This window comes from Leptodactylus fuscus, chromosome 8 (genome assembly GCF_031893055.1).
Source record: "Leptodactylus fuscus isolate aLepFus1 chromosome 8, aLepFus1.hap2, whole genome shotgun sequence".
Taxonomy (NCBI): domain Eukaryota; kingdom Metazoa; phylum Chordata; class Amphibia; order Anura; family Leptodactylidae; genus Leptodactylus; species Leptodactylus fuscus.
In genome coordinates this window covers 53,984,210-54,006,270 of record NC_134272.1, presented here as the reverse complement: position 1 = coordinate 54,006,270, position 22,061 = coordinate 53,984,210, and the positions used below count along the sequence as shown (strand labels likewise).

Sequence of the window (22,061 nt, the reverse complement as noted above, 5' to 3'; positions counted from 1 at the left end):
TGCTCATGGGCGGACACTGTCTGCAGAGTTCCCATCTCCTGTCGGCAGAAGCTGAAAGCGGAGACTGGTGCGCAGATGTGAACCCACCCTCAGTCAGTAACTATATTAGTTTTACAGTCCATCATTCCGTCTTATGATGGGTCAGAGCAACAGATAAAAATGAAGGTGATGTGTCATGTTATAATTTCCTGAACTTTGACCACCATTGGTTAAATATGGTTATTTAGGCTTATAGAAGTATAGGTTATTGCAGCCGTAATACAGATGGCAAAATGCTGCTAGATAACAGCCAGCTAAAACCAGTCTTTGTTTTAGCTGAAACACCCCTTCAAAGCTAACAGGGGTGTAAACCATCCCTGATCTTATGATTGGTTGGTTCCCAGCGGTTGGACCCCAGAAAATCTGCAAGTTACCCCTTATCATGTGAACAGGAGATAAGTTGTGACCAGAATAACTCTTTACAGACAGTCTCCTAAATGTAAATAGGTATATTATAAAAATACATGCACTTACTTGTAAGTAATAGTTAGAGGCCCTTTTAAAGATTTGTTTCTGGGCCCAGGAGTTTCAAGTAACACCGCTTCGATAATTTCACATTATACACATGGCTCCGAGGATTATACACACCACACAACATACCAGATCTGTGATCCAATAATCCACTGTCACATTAAATTCTTGCTTTGATCCTTTGATCTTGAATGAAACGACCTTCATTTTCTCGCTATTTTCTAGGTGGATCTCATTCTTTATCAGCTGATTCCAAGGCGACACCATCTCACTATAGCTTCTGAAGGAACTGGCCCCAATAAAATTCACAGTGGAAGCCTAGGGGACAGAGGAACATTCATGTCTTAATAAAACATTACTAAGTAATGGCAGTGATAAAGTCATAGCGCTATAATGTTTCCTACCATACATGAACATAACCATTTCATGTGATCATCTACACAATAGTCAATTCCAGTCTATACCAGTTATAAACATTAAAAATATCTTACACATACAGGAATAAAGTCCGGAGACAGACAGGCTCTCCAGAGATAACTATTCCAAGAGCCAACATCAACCCATACAGAATATATACTGTATGTAGTATTGACATCCTAAATTGTGCTGCTTTTATTATGTATACAGGCCACCTCAATAAATGATACCCATAGGACTTGGTGCAGACAATGACTTCAGCTTTGAATAGGGTTTTCTCCTTCTGGACATTTGAGGCCCATTTTTTTTGTCTTTTTTGGATCATCTGTTATGTTGAAAGACCAAGTCAACTCTGTGCAGCACTAACCCCTGACATTCTCTGTTCTTATAATACCGTCTCCATAAATTAATGCACTATTTCACATATTCAGTATCGCCAGGGTATTTTTTTTATGGCATAGTCAATAACATTTCAGCTTTGTTCTCCACCAAATATATATGTATATATATATATATATATATATATATATATATATATACACTCACCGACCACTTTATTAGGTACACCTGTCCAACTGCTCGTTAACACTTAATTTCTAATCAGCCAATCACATGGCGGCAACTCAGTGCATTTAGGCATGTAGACATGGTCAAGACAATCTCCTGCAGTTCAAACCGAGCATCAGTATGGGGAAGAAAGGTGATTTGAGTGCCTTTGAACGTGGCATGGTTGTTGGTGCCAGAAGGGCTGGTCTGAGTATTTCAGAAACTGCTGATCTACTGGGATTTTCACGCACAACCATCTCTAGGGTTTACAGAGAATGGTCCGAAAAAGAAAAAACATCCAGTGAGCGGCAGTTCTGTGGGCGGAAATGCGTTGTTGATGCCAGAGGTCAGAGGAGAATGGCCAGACTGGTTCGAGCTGATAGAAAGGCAACAGTGACTCAAATAGCCACCCGTTACAACCAAGGTAGCCAGAAGAGCATCTCTGAACGCACAGTACGTCTAACTTTGAGGCAGATGGGCTACAGCAGCAGAAGACCACACCGGGTGCCACTCCTTTCAGCTAAGAACAGGAAACTGAGGCTACAATTTGCACAAGCTCATCGAAATTGGACAATTGAAGATTGGAAAAACGTTGCCTGGTCTGATGAGTCTCGATTTCTGCTGCGACATTCGGATGGTAGGGTCAGAATTTGGCGTCAACAACATGAAAGCATGGATCCATCCTGCCTTGTATCAACGGTTCAGGCTGGTGGTGGTGGTGTCATGGTGTGGGGAATATTTTCTTGGCACTCTTTGGGCCCCTTGGTACCAATTGAGCATCGTTGCAACGCCAAAGCCTACCTGAGTATTGTTGCTGACCATGTCCATCCCTTTATGACCACAATGTACCCAACATCTGATGGCTACTTTCAGCAGGATAATGCGCCATGTCATAAAGCTGGAATCATCTCAGACTGGTTTCTTGAACATGACAATGAGTTCACTGTACTCCAATGGCCTCCACAGTCACCAGATCTCAATCCAATAGAGCATCTTTGGGATGTGGTGGAACGGGAGATTCGCATCATGGATGTGCAGCCGACAAATCTGCGGCAACTGTGTGATGCCATCATGTCAATATGGACCAAAATCTCTGAGGAATGCTTCCAGCACCTTGTTGAATCTATGCCACGAAGAATTGAGGCAGTTCTGAAGGCAAAAGGGGGTCCAACCCGTTACTAGCATGGTGTACCTAATAAAGTGGCCGGTGAGTGTATATATTGCATATAACGCTAAGCTTTACACAAGAACATGAAATGATATATGGGAAATAAAACAATCTTAAACTTAGACTGACTCTTAGGTAAGTAACCGTAGGTGTGTGTATATGAATTCTCCCCTCTTTCTCACTTCCTGAGTCTTTGTAGAACACATCCAGCACGAGGTTCTTAACAGACAGAGCTTTTCCGGCAGATAGCTCAATTATGGTCTGGTAAGCGAATCGCTGAGGCTGGTGAAGTTTCAGAGCCGAGTAAAGATACAACCAAGGTGTGTCCATAGTGAACGCCCCTAAGTAAAAGCAAAAACAGTAGTATTTAAGGGATTATTCCAGGAATCATTTTCATACCAAGTTGTAAAATGGTTTGTAAGAAACCTGCAGTGTTTTTATCATAAACAATTATATTTCATCATTTTTTTTTCTTCTATGTGTCCCTCTTGGTGTCGCAGCTAATCTTCCGGGATGGGCTGTGGACAGAACCGGTCTATATCCTCCACTGTGAACCTACAATATAGTCTCTTCTGAGGATATGCTCACATATACACACCATCTGATATAGTGAACTTTTGTGTTCCACTCCGGGGGTAATCTGATGCCAGAATGGTGACACCTAGCATCCACCAGACACCCACCTCCTGGAAACGTCCGGCACTGTCTAGTAGAAGAATGGATGCATTGGATGCCAGTAATGCATGGATGTCAGTAAGGATCCCATAGAAAACTCTTAGAACTGTTCTTGTATCATTTGTTGTGCACCACATTATGTAAATGCACACTTACTTTCCCTGTAGAAGTGATCTGCTCAGCTATACCGCCATGCTACTGCAGAAGCTATGCTCCTTTCTTGACAAGCTCTTTCTTTTGGCCGCTCTGCAGTGTACAGAGGATCACTAGACTGTGCGTGACTGAGCATGTGCGTCCACCGGCACTCAGCTATTAGGTGTTGTGTACTATGCTAAACACATTTTCTCCCATTGGGTCCTTCCTCTATGATCCAGATTTAGGAGCTGCTGTCTAACAGCCTCTCTGGCATAGCTGGACCTGGCCTGTGAATATGTATTACTGAAAATCATGATCATGGCCCTTAGGATTCATGTCACGGAAGCAACAATTCTCATAACTGTCTGGCACTGACATTGTCTAAATGCATCAAGAGAAAGTATCTTTCCCATTTACCTTCCCATTTATATAGGTCATTCTTTGATGTATCTTTCCACTGTAGTCCAGCGACAAATGGTATTCTGTCATTGTATTGCACTTTAAAATTGGTATTGCTTTCCAGAGCTGAATGAGTATGTAAAAGTTGCGTCCTATAGTTCACTTGTTTCTCAGCCACTTGCAGGGTGAACTGAAAGAAATGCAAACAGAAAAGCTTACATTACTTCTAAGGAAATCTCAGTCGTCACACACACAACATTGCCTTGTGCACAAAGCCTGTACAGTAACACTTACAGTCCTATGTCTTTGTATATGTTTAGTCTGAATCTGTCTTTTTCACAAATCCAAAAAAAAAAAAAAAGATTGCGAGGAAATAGAACCAGATCCAAATGCAATTCATAAAACAGATGAGAACAATCAACCAAAACAGTATAAAGTAAGAGAAACATACAAGAAAGACACTAACATATACAGTGCATTCCTTGCATCATTACTGGGCTTTCTAAATAGAAACATGGAACAAAGATGAAAAAAAAATCCTACTAGATAATTTTTAATTTAGAATGGTAAGAAATTGTGTTAAATTACATTTTTAGTTATGTTTGTGATGCACATGACTATAGAGAAGCTCTTCTTTCATCAGAGATCTATGGCCATCGTGAAAATGTTATTTTACCTCCATGAAGTAGCTGGATGAGGAAGGATTGGAGTTGTTTTTGAACGTCTGGCTGATAAAAAGTTTCTTTTTGTTATTCATTTCATCCCAGTGCTTCCCGTAGCTCACCTCCAGGTATGAGTGTATGTGCGGGGCATATTCTTCATGATGGAGGTGTACCTAGAAGACATTTATTACTAAAATAATGCTCTACCACTATACAAAGAGACATGTAGGTGAGATGAATGTGTTACTGAACCTTTAACATGTCTTTGAGATATATAACAGAGTATGTTTACCTGCAGTCCAACGCAGAACCATACACGATACATCATGATATTATAATATGTAGTTACAACCTCTCAGCCCTGTTAGTTCATCTAACTAAACTCTCCATTATTAAAGGGAGTCTGTCATCTGAACCAAACGTATCACCCAGCCCCGCAGATAAGTAGGTTAGGCAGCCTTTAAATCCACACAGCACCATTAAATTCGATGTCCGTAAACGGGGACTATTCACATAACCGATATTTGGACATCCATTGTAATGGTCCATCAAAGTATAGCTTGTTTTCCTTTTTGTCTGTTTTCACGGATCCATCCATAAACTTATGGGGTGATCCATGAAAGCGGCCGTAATACAGTACAAACAACTGGCAAAGATCCAATAAACAATAAGAGATGTTATGAACTTGGGTGCAGTACAACATACAATACACTAGACAATACAGGAATTCTTAAAAACAGACAGTAGTTTGGTACCTTGTGGTTGAAAGCTTGAATTTGTGTACAATGAAATTCATGCTCAAAGTCAACTTTATACTGTTCTTCAGAATCGGTGTCAATTTTTACTTTCTGCCCAGTGTCACATTCATGGCGGAGAAATTTAGCATCACCTGTAACAAATAATATATATCATCTTTAATAACACTTTACAAAAGAGATGTGCATGGAAAAGATGAATAATGGAAATAAACTCTTCCATTTATATCCTGAAACTGGACAACCCCTTTAAGATGTGACACACTCAGATTTCTAACAGCATGTGGAGGTCAGTAGATGTCACCCCTTAACTATAACCTGTGCTGCTATGAATCTGCCTGAACATTTTAGGGAGCTGCTTACTGACCACACTTTCTCTTAGAAAAACACTCTGAACCTAAAAATCTATAGTAAAATCTTAAAGGTTCAGAAGTAATTGCAGGCCAAAGGATCCAGAAATAAGATTGATTTACCACTTACGTACATGAATTGGAAATATGGAAAAGAGGGGAGGTCACCTTAACAGCTTTATTGCACAACAGTCACGAAGTTTTAGCAAACTCTTAGGGAAATGTAAATGAATGAGAGCTACATTCAATTGTATCTTAATTCCAGGGAAAGTGCCCTCTGGAACGTCGTCCAGGGTTATGAACTAGAGACGAAAATTAATCAAAATTGTGTTACAAGAGCTGATTTGACAGCACTGATCCCCCTGAACCACAGCCGAATCTGGCTAGAGACTGCGGTTATAAAATACAGCTAATGATTCCATAGAACAAGCCAAGCACAAGATAAACGATAAATGAACGTAATAAAGCAGCGCCTGTGCCAAGGACCACGAACTGTGCGGTGAATATATGAGCCTGAAGTAATGTAATCTATGAAAAATTCAATTTAAAGCAGCCATTTATGGAATGAAAAATTAGCTCCAAGCAACTACAGAGAGGCCTGATGTAAGCACCTAATATTACCACATGCTTTTAGTTCTCATTTTTTGTCCCTTAAAGGGATTGTCCCATCGGGTTAATCGCCGTCCATATCCTCTATAAAGATACGATTTCAGATTATTTTGCTTTGGGCTTCTGTGAAAAATATCCTCTTAAATGAAAGTGCTCAAACCAAAGCACGTATAAGTATCAAGTGGCATCCGTAGTTTCCAAATGTCTCAAATTTGACAGGACAGTGGTGAAACAATCTTGTTAAATTCAGGCATTGACCCTAAGAGAAGTTTGGCTTTTGCTTAAAAATAGGCAGCCCTACCAGCGGCATAAGTAAAGTCTTGCAGGTCCCAGTGCAAACTTGGATATTGACCCCCAAACCCCTCCCTACAGCGTATTCTTAATAGCGACAGTCATGGGTGCTCTAGCAGTATCTCAGATACCTGTAAGGGTACAACTATAGTACCCACAACGGTGAGTGAGCATCACAGAGCCCATCATGCAAATATTGCAATCTTATATGAATAGGTAATAATACATAATTTCTGTAATCACATGCATGCTCTAGGAAACAGCTGATCTGCACGGTCCAACAGTATAAGAGGCCCTTTCAAAATCTACATTTCACAGTATCTGTTTCATAGTGACCATGACTAAGTAAAGCCTGTAATAACATTTCATGGCTGCTATAAAACAGATGGTGTGTGATATAAATAGTGAAGGGGCACCAAATATAATAATATGCTCCCCAGAGCCCCCCACAGTATAATGCTCCACAGTTGCCCCACACAGTATAATATGCTCCCTACAATGGCCCCACACAGTATAATGCTTCACAATTGCCCCATGTAGTATAATGCTCTTCATAGTGGTCCCACACAGTATAATAGTCTTCACACAGTGGTGTAACACAGTATAACATGCTCCCCAGAGGCCTCCCACAATATAATGGTCCACAGCGGCCCTATATAAAATAATATGCTCCATAGAGGCCCCTCACATAATATAATGCTCCACAATGGCCCCACACAGTATAATATGCTTCCGAGAGCCCCTACCCATGTATAATGCTCCACAGTGGTCCTATAGAGTATAATATGCTCCCCACATTGTATAATATGCTCCACAGGTAATATAGGAAGTCATCATGTAGGCTCTTCAATGGATGGCTAGCCAGAACTGGAGGTGCTACCAGCTGCTGTCTAATATGCAGAGGAGTGTTTAGATAAATGAATAAGTTTGTTACCTAAAAGTCCATACTTGACTCTCATGGCATTTGACCATACACCTCCTCGTTGTTGCAGAAGTCCAATACTATATGACCCAAATACTCCTGGAACATAGGCTTCACTCTCTAGAGAATATTGCTTCATTTTGTCATCAGCTTTCTTGTCAATTAAAACTGTAGGATAAAATAGAAACACAATTAGTTTTGATAAAATGGACATAGATACTGTTCATGTTAAAGGAGCTATCCATCTTTTCAAAATGGATGTCCTTTCCATTGAATAGGACGTCATTTATATATTGGTGAGGTCTCATTGCTAGGACCCCTACAGATCAGTATTAGCACACTTGCCATGCTTTCCATCATGGAACCGCTGCTAAAATTGATATCCTATCCTTTGAAAGACACTCAAGACAAAATCAAGACATCTACAAAAAATTAAATGGTAAGAAGAAAAGAAGAAAGACTGAGTGTGGAGGCGACCAGGTCGGAGTACAGAGTGGAGATAGGTCCTCTAGAAATTGGAAGCCAGTGGAGAAAATCACATAACTGACAGTACACCAAAAACAGAAGCAGTCAGAGGCAAACGTTAGGCAGAAGGCAAATCCTTAAAAATGTGTGTCGTTGCAGCTTATAGGAATTTGCCAACATTCAGGAAGTGGTGTGTGGAAGAATGGTGCCCACAGCATGGCATGGACATTTTGGGGTGACTCCCTTTATGGACAAGGCCATGGCCCTTATTGGAACTGACATGGCTGTTTTGGGCACTGTTGCACCCCATCTCTTGTGACATGGCCATGAAATGTGCTGATGTGCCGGACGTGACTGACACATAAAGTGCTTAAGTTACATATAAAATGAATGCCAACCAGGCAGATGGTAAAGCACTCTGCTGGGCCTGGGAGATTTGCCTGCTCTTCTTGGAGCCTGGAAGGCCATCCCTTTTTTTGGGAACCTCTTTTACATTCCAAGAGAGTTGGCAAGTATAGTGTCAGGTAATCTCTGAATGTAGTATTAAAGTAGACCCCAGAATGAATTTCATTAGATTGCAACACCCCTATAGGTGTCTTTACCTCTGGGACATGTCTCAAATCTATTTGTAGCTAACAAACATCCCTCAGTCTCTCGAGTATTATTTAGTATGGCCTTGTGTGTTTTCTCATTTTCTCACTGATTGTCATTTTGATTTACTGACACTGGTAAAAAGTCCACTATTTTTATGAACCGTCTATAAATTTTATGTGTGGTTGGCGACCCTGCAGTACAGCAGAGCTTCTCAAACTGTGAGACTAATCTGAGGATTAGCGACACAATTGACTCATTTTGTGCTTGAAGCAATGTTATACAGGGTCAGGACTCAAACAAAAGATAAATTTAGTTACATTTTTAACTTTGGCATGTACAATACATTAACCAATGATAAGTCCCAGGCATGACCAGATTCTGGCCAGTGAGGTTGCGGTAGACCAGGTGGAGAAGCCTTGTATGTTTCTATGTGGCCAAAAGAGTGTGTTTTAGACATTTAGCGACAATTTTTTTTTTTATAAATCTACAGGACAAAAGAACCTAAATGTTCAAGTCAAGACAGTTTGACAACTGCATCAGATACTGTCCACAAGAAGAAAAAAAGTTACCTGGCGCCCGTATATAAAAAACCCCAGAGGGGGGCTGAAGATAAACAGTTGCAGCTCTTACCCGGACACCAACCAGTGAGGTGGTGGAGGTTAATGAACAAGAAATGTAGGCTACGCGTTTCGACGCCAAACAGGCGTCTTCCTCAGGCCAAAATGTCCTAAACTGTCAGAGCATGGGAATCAGCATGGGAATGAGCTGATTCCCATGCTCTGACAGTTTAGGACATCTTGGCTTGAGGAAGACACCTGTTCGGCGTCGAAACGCGTAGCCTACATTTCGCCTATTTTTCTACTGTCAATTGGAATCAATAAAGACTCAATTATTTGGTTTTACTTTTGCATGCAATTGGCTTCTGTTCTACTGTCACACAGTAGCGCTCTATATACACTCACCGGCCACTTTATTAGGTACACCATGCTAGTAACGGGTTGGACCCCCTTTTGCCTTCAGAACTGCCTCAATTCTTCGTGGCATAGATTCAACAAGGTGCTGGAAGCATTCCTCAGAGATTTTGGTCCATATTGACATGATGGCATCAAACAGTTGCCGCAGATTTGTCGGCTGCACATCCATGATGCGAATCTCCCGTTCCACCACATCCCAAAGATGCTCTATTGGATTGAGATCTGGTGACTGTGGAGGCCATTGGAGTACAGTGAACTCATTGTCATGTTCAAGAAACCAGTCTGAGATGATTCCAGCTTTATGACATGGCGCATTATCCTGCTGAAAGTAGCCATCAGATGTTGGGTACATTGTGGTCATAAAGGGATGGACATGGTCAGCAACAATACTCAGGTAGGCTTTGGCGTTGCAACGATGCTCAATTGGTACCAAGGGGCCCAAAGAGTGCCAAGAAAATATTCCCCACACCATGACACCACCACCACCAGCCTGAACCGTTGATACAAGGCAGGATGGATCCATGCTTTCATGTTGTTGACGCCAAATTCTGACCCTACCATCCTAATGTCGCAGCAGAAATCGAGACTCATCAGACCAGGCAACGTTTTTCCAATCTTCAATTGTCCAATTTCGATGAGCTTGTGCAAATTGTAGCCTCAGTTTCCTGTTCTTAGCTGAAAGGAGTGGCACCCAGTGTGGTCTTCTGCTGCTGTAGCCCATCTGCCTCAAAGTTCGACGTACTGTGCGTTCAGAGATGCTCTTCTGGCTACCTTGGTTGTAACGGGTGAGTCACTGTTGCCTTTCTATCAGCTCGAACCAGTCTGGCCATTCTCCTCTGACCTCTGGCATCAACAACGCATTTCCGCCCACAGAACTGCCGCTCACTGGATGTTTTTTCTTTTTCGGACCATTCTCTGTAAACCCTAGAGATGGTTGTGCATGAAAATCCCAGTAGATCAGCAGTTTCTGAAATACTCAGACCAGCCCTTCTGGCACCAACAACCATGCCACGTTCAAAGGCACTCAAATCACCTTTCTTCCCCATACTGATGCTCGGTTTGAACTGCAGGCGATTGTCTTGACCACGTCTACATGCTTAAATGCACTGAGTTGCCGCCATGTGATTGGCTGATTAGAAATTAAGTGTTAACAAGCAGTTGGACAGGTGTACCTAATAAAGTGGCTGGTGAGTGTATATCCCGGGTTTTTATTTTTTATTTTCTTGTGCATCACTATACGTTTGTAATATGCATTAGTTTGTTTCAAACAAGTCCTGTACTCTCAAGCTTTTTGAACAAATGTGGTGTAAATGGAGCCTATGGCATGCCCTCGATAGGAAAGAATAGTAGTAGAAAACAGATAAGTGATCACTTTCTGAGAGTACAGTATGTAGCCAAACTCCATTGTTGGAAAGCCATATTTGCTATAGTAGCCACCTGAAAAGTATTGTAGTAAAGTAGTGTGATGTAACTGGGATGAATCCACTATGTTCTCTGCTATGGAGGTCCATCAATCACTTTTTGCTCATTTAATTGCTTTGGTCTCAAAAGTGAGCGCTCTACATCAGGAAACAATTTAGCCCAAAAGGAATACCCTTAAAGGAGCGTTCACACTACCGTCGGTGTCCGACAGGTAGTGTCCGCTCCTAGTGTCCGCTCAAAATCTGTCACGGACACTAGGAACGGACACTAGCTGTGTCCGTGACACCTGTCATTTATTTCAATGGGCATCGGGTGCGTTCTTTTGCACTCTGTGCCTGTCCTTCCCTGTCCGCAAGTGAAGCTGTCCGACTTCTCAAGCGGACAGAGGAACCCTGCACGCAGAGTTCCTCTGTCCGCTTGAGAAGCTACTTTCCGCTCCTAGTGTCCGTGACAGATTTTGAGCGGACACTAGGAGCGGACACTACTTGTCGGACACCGACGGTAGTGTGAACGCCACCTTAGATAGTCTGTCATATTTTGGCACAGTACATTGTCAGGAAACTCATAGTTAGTCAAGAATGCAAGGATAAAGTACAGCGGTGACAAGAAAAGTATCGTAGAAAGAAGTAGGAATTAATAGAAGTGTTTAGTGATGTTGGTCAGGTACAATAGTTATTTTCGAAAGGCTCTTTGGACCACCGCAAATTCAATACCATCATCATCATGCACCGGTCTAATGAAGCTACATTACATCCTAGCTCAATCTAGTCAGAGCTACAGGTTTCAGAAAAGTACATTTCAAGGAAGCTGAATGGACTGATAAATCATCAAGAATAGAGAATACCTGGCCATGTAGTAATATGACTTTCAAGAGGAAGAGCCTTGATCATATCAAGCAAGAGGAAACAGGGGCCCTTTATGTTAGGATGGCTGCAACATTGGCATCTATGGAAAGTGGCCAGGAAAAAAGATGGCAACATGGAGGAGGATTGGAGGTAATGGGAAAGTAAAGAAAGAGAAAATGACATACGGAATTAGATATCCATGACTGTAGGTGAGAAATGAAAAGTAAGCTGGACCCCCATTCTGTTTAGCACAGTGAAGGTGAATGATGTTCTTATTTATCTTCATAGGTGGAGCCATAGGGATTCAGCAGTAGCAGTCTAATGGGCCATGTACCCTGTAGGGATTCCAAGGTACTTAAGAAACATTAAACCTGGCACTGTTGTAAATGGCACATGTTAGTTATGGGGCCCCAATCAGATTTTGCATTGGGGTATTGTCTCCTATACTAAGTGCTGCTGTGGATCAAGACCATGGAAAGCGCAGTAACAGTATAATGTTAAAAGCAAATGGTAGTAGTCAGTGGCATAACTAAAGTCTTGTGGGCCTAGGTGCAATCCTTTATCCGGGGTCCCCTACCTTATCCCTACAGTGAACTCTTGATAGTAATAGTTACGGGTGCTAAGGAGTATAATCAGACTTAGGGGTAATCTGTGGGTCTCCTTGGCTTATGGGCCAGATGGAAGCTGCAATTTCAATACTAATGCAGTGCTTATGAGCCCCCTAAGGCTCCTGGGCCCCAATTCGACTGCACCCTTGCCTCCCCCTTAAGTTACACCCCTGGTAGTAGTGCATGAATATAAACCAGATGAATGCTATGACCAGGAACAGTATTCAATAAAGACAGCTAAGAAAAAGCAAAGACCAAGCAGTGTTTATGCAGAAAGCTGAATAAAAATACAGTCTGTGTTTAGTGATATTCTGGGGATTTGTTAGAAACTGGGTGAAATTATTTAAAAAAAAGAACCCTTTTATTCCAGGTTTACACAGCACCCCCAGTACCCAGTAGACAGTAAATGTGTTCCCTATAGTCTCCTTAATGTACTATTATTATTATTTTTATAAATTACACTTTATATTAAATACATTGTTATATTATTTGTAAATTTGTATTATATGTATCAATAAGCTGGACACAGTGTGCAATTGATTTGTAACTACTCTGTACAGTACAACTGACATATGCCTTAAGCTGTGTTGCTCTAGGCTCTAGGGTTTCTGTTTGGGGGGTACGCTTGGGGACTCCTCGAAAGGAAAACTAATCCGTGTAAAAAAGCAGTTACCCACGGAAATCTGCAGACCTCATAAACTATAATGGGGTCTGCCCAGTTTCCACCCGAAAAGGATGAAAAATGCGGAGAGAGAAGCGCTGCTTGCAGGACTTTTCTCGCATATTTTTTAAGCAGGTTCAGCAACGGAGAGCCCGAACGGATTTCAAGCACTGGTGTGAACCCAGCCTTACTCATAAAAGGTCATCACAACACGCAGTCAGACTATAACCCGTGTTATAGGGTGAGGGAGCTTGTAAGGTTTTGCAGCACAGTGATGTAGACAGGGGTTATGTCATGTATCACATGATCACTTCATACACAATTTCCCGTGCCAAGCATGAATAAAAAACATTCAGGTAGTAGCTTGTATATGCCTATACTGTTGCATACTCTGCCACAATCTGCCACTAATAATAGTATCCCACATTGTATATTTTTCCTGTATATTGTATTTAAATATTCAGTTTTTCATCACCGTTGGGGCTGTCAAATCCTGATACATTATGACATTTTTTTATGTCATCCCTATAGAACATACTGTAATAATATACCTGTGATAAAGGCTGTATCCTTGAGTAAGTTATTCAGTGATGCAGAAAACGCCATCTTCTTCCCAAGCTGTTTGGTAATGTTTCCTGCAAAAACGATAGGACTGCCGTGCTTGGTCAACTTCAGTTCTGCAAGAGCAGAATATCTCTGTTCTACACCCACCATCTGCAAATCTGTCATCCCCTACAATGGACATATACAAAATCAGCTATAAATAGTGCCATGTAGGGCATTTGTTAAGGTCCTAGACACACATACATTAGATAACAAAGGATAATAAGGAAACAGAAAGAAATCAGGCTGTTGCCTATAACATCAACAATAGTGGACTATGCAAACATTTACTGTATGTAAAAGTAAGAATATGTACAATACAGGAAAGCACACAGTGATCCAATGTAATACAATGGCAAAGTGAGAAGTGTGCTCTTATATTACTGTGCTAACTAGAGGTTGTAATGGAGACTCAGGAACCACATGCTTCTAGAATATTAGGGAAGATAAAATAATAAATTTAGCAGAATTCTGGAATAATTTGCACAAAAATGTGGCACATGCTTTATACCTCATCGATAAGTGTGTTTGGCAATTACTAACAATTTTCTAGTTTCTGTGCCTTGTCTGGTAAGTGGACAGGGCTTATTGGGAAAGGAACGGTGTCTGATATAAGGGACGTCTTAATATGCAACACTGAGCACCAAAAATACGCCAACATTTAGAGTGTGCTAGACACTTTTGGTGCAAACTTTCCATAAATGAATAGTACAGATGAATATAAGAAATATTGTAATATATCTTATTATTGTATTGTTCTCCACTCAAATAATTGCTGCTGTGCTCTCCTTTTCCTTGCCCTTTTAACACTGCTAGATTATAGATAAGAGGCTATCAGTGATTAACATGACGTAATAAATCAAATAAATAGTCGGCCACAACCTTTTACTCCACCCTTCACTTCTCCATAGAGCTCTGTGTGTGAGGCAGAATATGGAGGTGGATATCATGTAAACAAGCAGTCAGACTGAATACAAAGAAAAGGAGAAAAGCTTAATAAGTGGAGAAGCAAACAGATATCTTTAATAGGATTCTATCTTTAGAATCCCATTTTTAACTGAGTACATGTCGAAATAGCCTTGAGAATGGCTATTCTTCTCTTACCTTCATTATTCTGATCCGTGGCTTCGTTCCGGAGAAATGTATTCTTTCTTCCAAAATCATGTCTGTTGGCCATTTTACTGTGGACTCTCCTGTTCAGCCACAGGAAAATAGCCAGTGGACATGCATAGTTAGCGCTTTTGGATGAAGATGCGACCGTGTCGCAGAAGAAGAGGCAGAGAAGATGGAAGTGTCGCTGGAGAGCTTTCAGACAGTACAAGGGACACCCCCAGTCCTGTCTGAAAAATCATTTATATAAGGAAGAAAGAAGATATTTCTCAGGAACGGTGGTGCGGATAAGGATAATAAAGGTAAGAGGAGAATAGTCTTTCTTAAGGCTATTCCTATGTGTACTTAGTTAAAAAGGAATTCTAATGATAGAATCCCTTTAATAAGTTATATTACAAAGCTTCTTATGGTCACATGACCTATTCATTTAAGAAAGATTGTTTACAACTGGAGACACACTTTAAGATTGTCTTGCCTAAGTTTGATCTGTCTATTACTTAGGCAGTCTTAAGTGATCTGCAATATTAATGTCTGGTTTTTGGATTGCCAACTGTAAAGCTCCTCAAATCTGTAAAGTTGACTTATCTCTTTTGTTTGATCTATGGGACAGTCTCTGCCTTTCCATGTTAATAGGATGAGTAACTTAGTGTCCTGTATGAACTATGTGATCAAATAACATTTTGATGGCTTGGTGTCGCCAGATGGGAGCCACAAAAGTTTAGTTTAAGGCTGAAGCTCCACATTGCACAAACACAGCTTTTTTTGTTGCAGATTTTGCTGCAGTTCTTTGCGCCAAACCCAGGAATGGCTACAAAGAAATAGGCAATATAGGAATCTGTTATATTTCTACCTTCTGCTCGATCCACCCCTGACTTTGACTCAAAAGTCGCAGCGGAATCTGCAACAAGAAAAAGCTGCAAGTTCAAAATGTGGGGTCTCAGCCTCAGGTTGGAGGGAACCATCTGTTGTCAGATCTTTATATTTCACCACAGTCAGTCAGTCTTTTGTCTTGATCGGTTGCCAATGGATATAAACATGAATGCAGTAACTTTCCATGGTCAAAATGCCCCCCTTTTATTCACTTAGAGGCTTGGTTCCAGAGAGAAGATGTTGTTTATGGTGTATGCTGGCATAATTTTTTATTTTTTTTATGTTATACAACTGAAATATATTTGTTCTTAAGATTCATGTGAGACCTAGATTCATGATTCACCAAGAGAGGTGAATCATCTAAAAGAGATCGCTTTGTTGCTGGCAGATGGGCTTATACAGTTTGATCAAAGAATCCCATTTCCATGTTTATTTGTTTTTTTCATAAAATAGGAATTAACCGTAACGCTCTTGCAAACTTCTGTTAGAACTTTTTGTGTTTGCCTTTCTATGGTCTGGAACTTGTCAGAAACACAGCCACGATTTCCTTATTGTGCCCCGTTATCAGGCAGAGACAAAACATGCACAAGGCAAAAATGAAAAATGCAAAAATGTTAAACTCTCAATAGTCGAAAAATTTAGATGTGGTTATGTTTGTGGTAAAATCCATTTAAGTCATCCCTTCATAGGAACTAAGGGACCCAGTCCATCCCTGCAAAATAACCCCATCGCTTTATTCCTCCACCACTAAACCTTACAGTAGGTACAATGCAGTAAGGTAAGTAACGTTCTCCTGGCATTCACCAAACCCAGAATCATCCATCAAGCTGTCAGATAGAGAACCATGATTCACAACTCCACAGGGCAGGTTTCTACTACCCCAGAGTTCAGCGGCAACATTGTGCATTATACCATTCCAACTGACACTTGGCATTGTGCTTGATGAAGGTTTGTGTGCAGCTGCTTGGACATGGCAATACATGCCATAACGTTCCAGCTGCACAGTCTTGTACTGATGTTAGTGCCAAAGGAGCTTTGTAGTTACTGAGTCAGCAGAACATTACCGATTATTATACACTCAGCACTCGGAGACCCCTCTCTGTAACTTTATGTGCTTTGCCACTTAATGGCTGGTTTGTCTTGGTTCCTCAACCCTTCCACTTTTTAATGATACTGGAACACCATAATGGAACACCTAGGAAGGAAGAAATTTTACAAACTGACTTTTTGCAATGGTGGCATCTTATTAGAGCACCATGATGGAATTCAGTGCGCTCTTTAGAATGATCAATTCTTTTACAAAACGCTGTAAGACTGAGGCCACACATTGCAGAAATGCAGCATTTTGAGTCCTGAAGAAAGACAGCAGAAACAAACGCTGTAGTTTACAGCCACCGAAAAGTGAATGAGAATTTGCTTAATCTCATCCACACATTGCAAAATAGCTGCGTTTTCCCCATAGACTTATTTAGTTAACAGCCGCCACATGTCTGCATTATTTTCACTGTATGTGAATGGGGGCTAGTCTCATGACCTATATTTTGACAATTTACTGTAATGTAGGTCATGTTCTACTTTACCAGTTTTCACCAATACCTCCATAAGTTCAAACAAGGGATCCGTGAAAACTGGTGTCCAATGTTCATTACTGTTTTGCACCTCAGTCATATGAAAATAGCCATAGCCTAAAGGGAGACTGAATGGTTAGATAATGGATTTTATACACTTCTAGCAATGGGACTGAATGAAAAACCTGAACTCAATGAACAAGAACTGCGTCCTAATACTTTTCTCCATATAGCATAGGTTATATGAAGATATCCAAACACTGAGACAAAGTAACATGACATGAAGTAAACCAAACATATCAGTTTAACAGATAACACAAAATTTAGCACCGGGAAAGCCAAAACTAGGAGTGGTTCCAAAACACAGAACAGCTATAAATCTTTCCATTATACTTTTCTCTGTTTATCTTGCACTACTGGCCTTGGCTTACAAATAATCTAGTGTTGAGCGAGTAATATTTGATGGAATACCTCGCCGGTATAGGAATGCGTGTAATCGTCTGAACACCAAGGGGTTAAACACATCGAATATTCAAAGCGTTTTAACTTCTTGGTGTTTGGCCGATTAAACGCATTCCTATGCCAGCAAGGTACTCGATTGAATACCACTCGCTCAACAAATGCGTACAATTCGATTTCAGTTTTGTAATAAGAAGGTAGACGTAAATACCTTTATGTAATAGATCTCCTTGTCGTCCACAATTAATTCCAAGTGCCCATTTCTAGAATTTCTTGATGATTCAATTCTTCCTGTTAGCAATGCAAAAATAGATTGAAATCTGTATATATATATATATATATATATATATATATATATATATATATACACACACACTTAATAAACATATCCTAGGATTAGAACATGGCTGTTTTCTTCAGGGCAGTGGAAACACATTGGTGGGCCCAGTGCATAGGTTTCATAAGTGAGCCCCCCCACACCTTAGCAGGCCCCCCAACTATCAGAGGACATGAAGTACAAGTGTGGTGGTGTGTTATTTATTAAGCCATGTTCCTACGCCCACTCATTCCTGTTGAGACCCTTTGTGCCCAAACACAGTAATAGTGTCCTTTAATGTATAACATATGGTGATGACTCCTCCTTAGTTCCCACCACCCATTATAATGCCCTCACACAGTATAATGCCTACTACATAGTTTCACATAGTATAATGCCCCCTAAGTGGCTTCATACAGTATAATGTCCCCTAAGTGGCTTCACGCAGTGTAATGTCTCTGAAGGAACAATATTGTAACTTAAGGGACCACCGTATACAAACTATTCACCTATACATTAGGCAAACATAATCACATGACGCATATAAATTATACATACATATGCACATATGCACATTAAGTATGATTACATTACTGCATTAACATACCGCATTCTGTATCCATTATATAGCCCCCCTTTTCTATGCCCCCCCATACAGCTGAGCAAGCCCTGCATTAGTATATACTGATCATAACACTAACATACCATCCATCTGGACCTTCTTTTTTGGATGTAAAAATTTAAGCCTGAATTTCCTATGTGGGATGTTATAATACAGGTCTATACCAACATCCCTTTTAATGTCAGATTTTGGCGTTCCCAGGAAAAAGTGCACGGTGGCTTCATTCGGTAACCAACCATCTTTCTGGAAAATGAGCAGAATGAAAGCAATGAAAGCAGACAATGACTGACAGTACAACAAGAATATAGCACCAAATAAGTTATTTACCAAAAAAACCCCTAAAATATAATGTGATAATATGTTCTGATAAGGGTGGGTGCTGTATGTGGCTTTCTACTGATCACAATTAATCTAATAATTTGGCAATTACTGCAAAAGAAAATCATAAGACTCCTGTACCTGTGACACATGGTTGTAGGAGGCTTCAAGGAGATATTGCTGCAACCCCTTGTCATGTTTTTTTAACACAAGCAATGCTTTTCCTGGTCCAGACAAGGGGAAAGGCAAGACATTGTTCCCATCTGGGAAAGACAGTTCCAAACAAGGCTGCCAACCCAACAGCTTGGAGGCTACGGAAACAAAAGTGGTGAATAGAAATTAGTTTATATGTCTATACCAGACTCTTAGAAGGGAACCCATCACATCGAAAATGCAATCTGCAGACAGCATGTCTTGGGGCTAGGTGAGAATGATATTCATATTTCTGGGCAAAGATTTAATATATCTTATCATTTATGAATTGTAAACCTCTGCTCAGTCTGGGCTCAGGAGTCCAGTGGGTGGTGCTATCATTGACCGCTCCCTCTGCATAAACTGATAGCAGGATCACCCACATAACTCTTTAACCCATGGATAAAATATACATTTTACTAAATATTTTTTCACAAAACCATAAATAAGCGTTATAACAAGCCTGCAGATTCAACTGCTCAATGAGACCTTTAACTTTGTATAACTGTTGAATCCTACAGCACGTGTGTCTATGTGTGAACTGGTACCAACTGCAGAAGTGCAAACCTGTACGGTTTGAGGAAATAGACTCCATTATGCCAGAGGTTGGCGGAGATCAGTTTTTATGACTCTATAGGGGAGATCTGGCTAGAAAACATTCTGAAATATATTAATAAATGGTTCATATTACAAATCAAAAATCATTAATAAAGTCATCAAAATATTGCACTGAGGTAGAAATCCAAAATCATAATGTATATGCCAGGTCCACCAGGGACAAGATTTTTAGATTTTCAGAGTGCCAAGGGGTGCTGGAAAACTCATTCCTGTGACTCGCCAGCTGAGATCTGACTCTCGATGACATGACCGACTCTGCTCTACTCTATGTAAAAGCAAATGCAGTAGAGCAGAGTCACATCAAAGAGAGCCAAAGCAGCAGCTGGGCAGGCAGAGCAGAGATGTCTGGCATCATGCTGAACCCTCCTCTCTGCTGCACTCGTCCACCACTAGACCCTCAGGATATCAGTAGCAATATTCATCCACTGTAGTGAATGGACTATGAAAAATTTACTCTCCCCATAACCCTATAAATATTATATAACAGTCATCGGTGTCCGTACCTTCCTCATTCATGCAGGATTTTCTTTCAGCCTGACCTCTTGGGTTTCTTATTTTTTCCTGAACATCTGCCGCCATAAGGTACAACTGGGAGCTTTAAGAAAGAAGGATAAGTAATTCATTATGTAGTATATATGATGGGCCTAGCAACTAGCCAGCCTTGGCTTTGTGGAAAATGTTCATTTATGACGCCTATTTCGTCAGATATTCATCTAATATATCAGTCACTGGATGAAATGTAGATAGTATGCAATATTCTATCACAAAATTGTATGCGAGGGTTCACTGGGGTAATAGGGAAATAAGTAAGGGGCCTGAGAAATGTATGATTGGAATTGGTATGATTCTGATTGGATATGGTTCTTGGAATTTTGGCCCTAGCAGACAATCCCTTCCACCCATTCATCCTGGTCAAATTGAAGAAAAGTGCAAGCTGCTCAATCCATGTTTTGTGACAGAAAATGTCTTAGCAGGACTGTTTAAGTTAGCCACCAAATGCACAACCATGCAGAGTGCCTGTGTACTCACACAGAGGACTGGCGGGGGGGGCAAAGTACATTACATGCAGTACACACAAATCACCTGTAGATGTCACTGTTGTAATTACTGCCAAGTAATCTTACAGATGGCAAAACTTCAACTACAACTTCCCATAATCAAACCCAAATGTCACTCAATGCCAAGAAGAAATGTCGTTGTGAATCTGAATAATAGACCAGCTTTATTTCATTATTTGATAATACTAAGCTCACTGAATAAACCTCTAATTTCCCATTTTGACAAAGGAAATACTTTATATATAGTATAGGTTAATTTTCAGATTTTCCAGCAGATAACTACACCATACCTCCCAACCGTCCTGATTTCCGCGGGACATTCACGATTTGGGTGACATGTCCCGCGGTCCCGGTTGGAGGGAGCTATGTCCCGATTTCAACTCAGATCTGCGTCCAGGAGGAGGCAGATCTGAGTTGAACACATATGCGGCTGAAGCAAGGAGCTGACACAGGTCAGCTCCTTGCTTCGCCGCTGCGCGCCTCTCTCGCTGACACATATGCGGCTGAAACAAGGAGCTGACCTGTGTCAGCTCCTCGCTTCGCCGCTGCCGCCGGCTACCGGCTTGTAGACGCAATGTGACACAGTCAACCACTATACTGCAGACATGTTGGTACTGGTGCATACTGATGTTGTCCCTCAGGATTTGGCCACTGATCCCTATATGATGCCCCCATTATTTTCAAGGGGTCAGGACAGACAGATGAGATTTGACATTGAGGCTCACAGCACGGAAATACACTGGGCATGTGCCGTCTCTTTGATGATTTCATCAATTTCAGTAGCCCAACGGGTGACATAAGAGGACTCAAGGCCTATAAATCAAGGTGTTGGTGAGAGATTATTAACCAAAACTCAAGACTCTTCTCTGGCTTAGCAAACCCCATTGGACATTATGGTACGTAAAAAAATTATTATTGCTATGAATGGCAATATTGTTTATACTCGATTTTATGTCACGTACCCAGCTCATTAATGGTATGGTAGATTAATTTCTGCCAACAGGTTCCCTTTAATATATCATATATATTATATCGTAATTTAACATGGAAAATAGATCAGAAAACTCACCTGAAATCTAATATTTCCATAGATTCTTCATGTGTGTTCACAAAAACCTTCAGATCCTGTCCACGCTTCATATGAATACCCCCATCTAAACTGGTCATGCTTTTGATACCAGTGACCCATTTCAGGCCAATCTTCCCCAAGATCCCGGTAATTCCCATATGGGCAGAGAGCTGGACTGAAGCGCTGTTCATGGAAGACAGAAGAAAAATCTCCTCATTTAATCTTTAGATTGAAACACATTAATTGGAGG

At 40.8% G+C, this 22,061-nt stretch overlaps 1 protein-coding gene across 1 annotated transcript in view; it reads right to left on the bottom strand.

Moving 5' to 3' along the window:
* The window catches only part of LOC142217247 (uncharacterized), a 188,602-nt gene that overhangs the window by 106,673 nt on the left and 59,868 nt on the right, over positions 1-22,061 (bottom strand). The window contains exons 19-30 of the mRNA XM_075285441.1: positions 21,812-21,994; positions 20,188-20,279; positions 19,016-19,185; positions 18,640-18,799; positions 17,830-17,909; positions 13,560-13,740; positions 7,452-7,607; positions 5,268-5,401; positions 4,527-4,685; positions 3,869-4,040; positions 2,771-2,982; positions 640-828 (exon numbers count right to left, since the gene is read on the bottom strand). Of these exons, the coding sequence (XP_075141542.1) occupies positions 640-828; positions 2,771-2,982; positions 3,869-4,040; positions 4,527-4,685; positions 5,268-5,401; positions 7,452-7,607; positions 13,560-13,740; positions 17,830-17,909; positions 18,640-18,799; positions 19,016-19,185; positions 20,188-20,279; positions 21,812-21,994 (1,888 nt within the window). The remainder of the gene's footprint in view (positions 1-639; positions 829-2,770; positions 2,983-3,868; positions 4,041-4,526; positions 4,686-5,267; positions 5,402-7,451; positions 7,608-13,559; positions 13,741-17,829; positions 17,910-18,639; positions 18,800-19,015; positions 19,186-20,187; positions 20,280-21,811; positions 21,995-22,061) is intronic.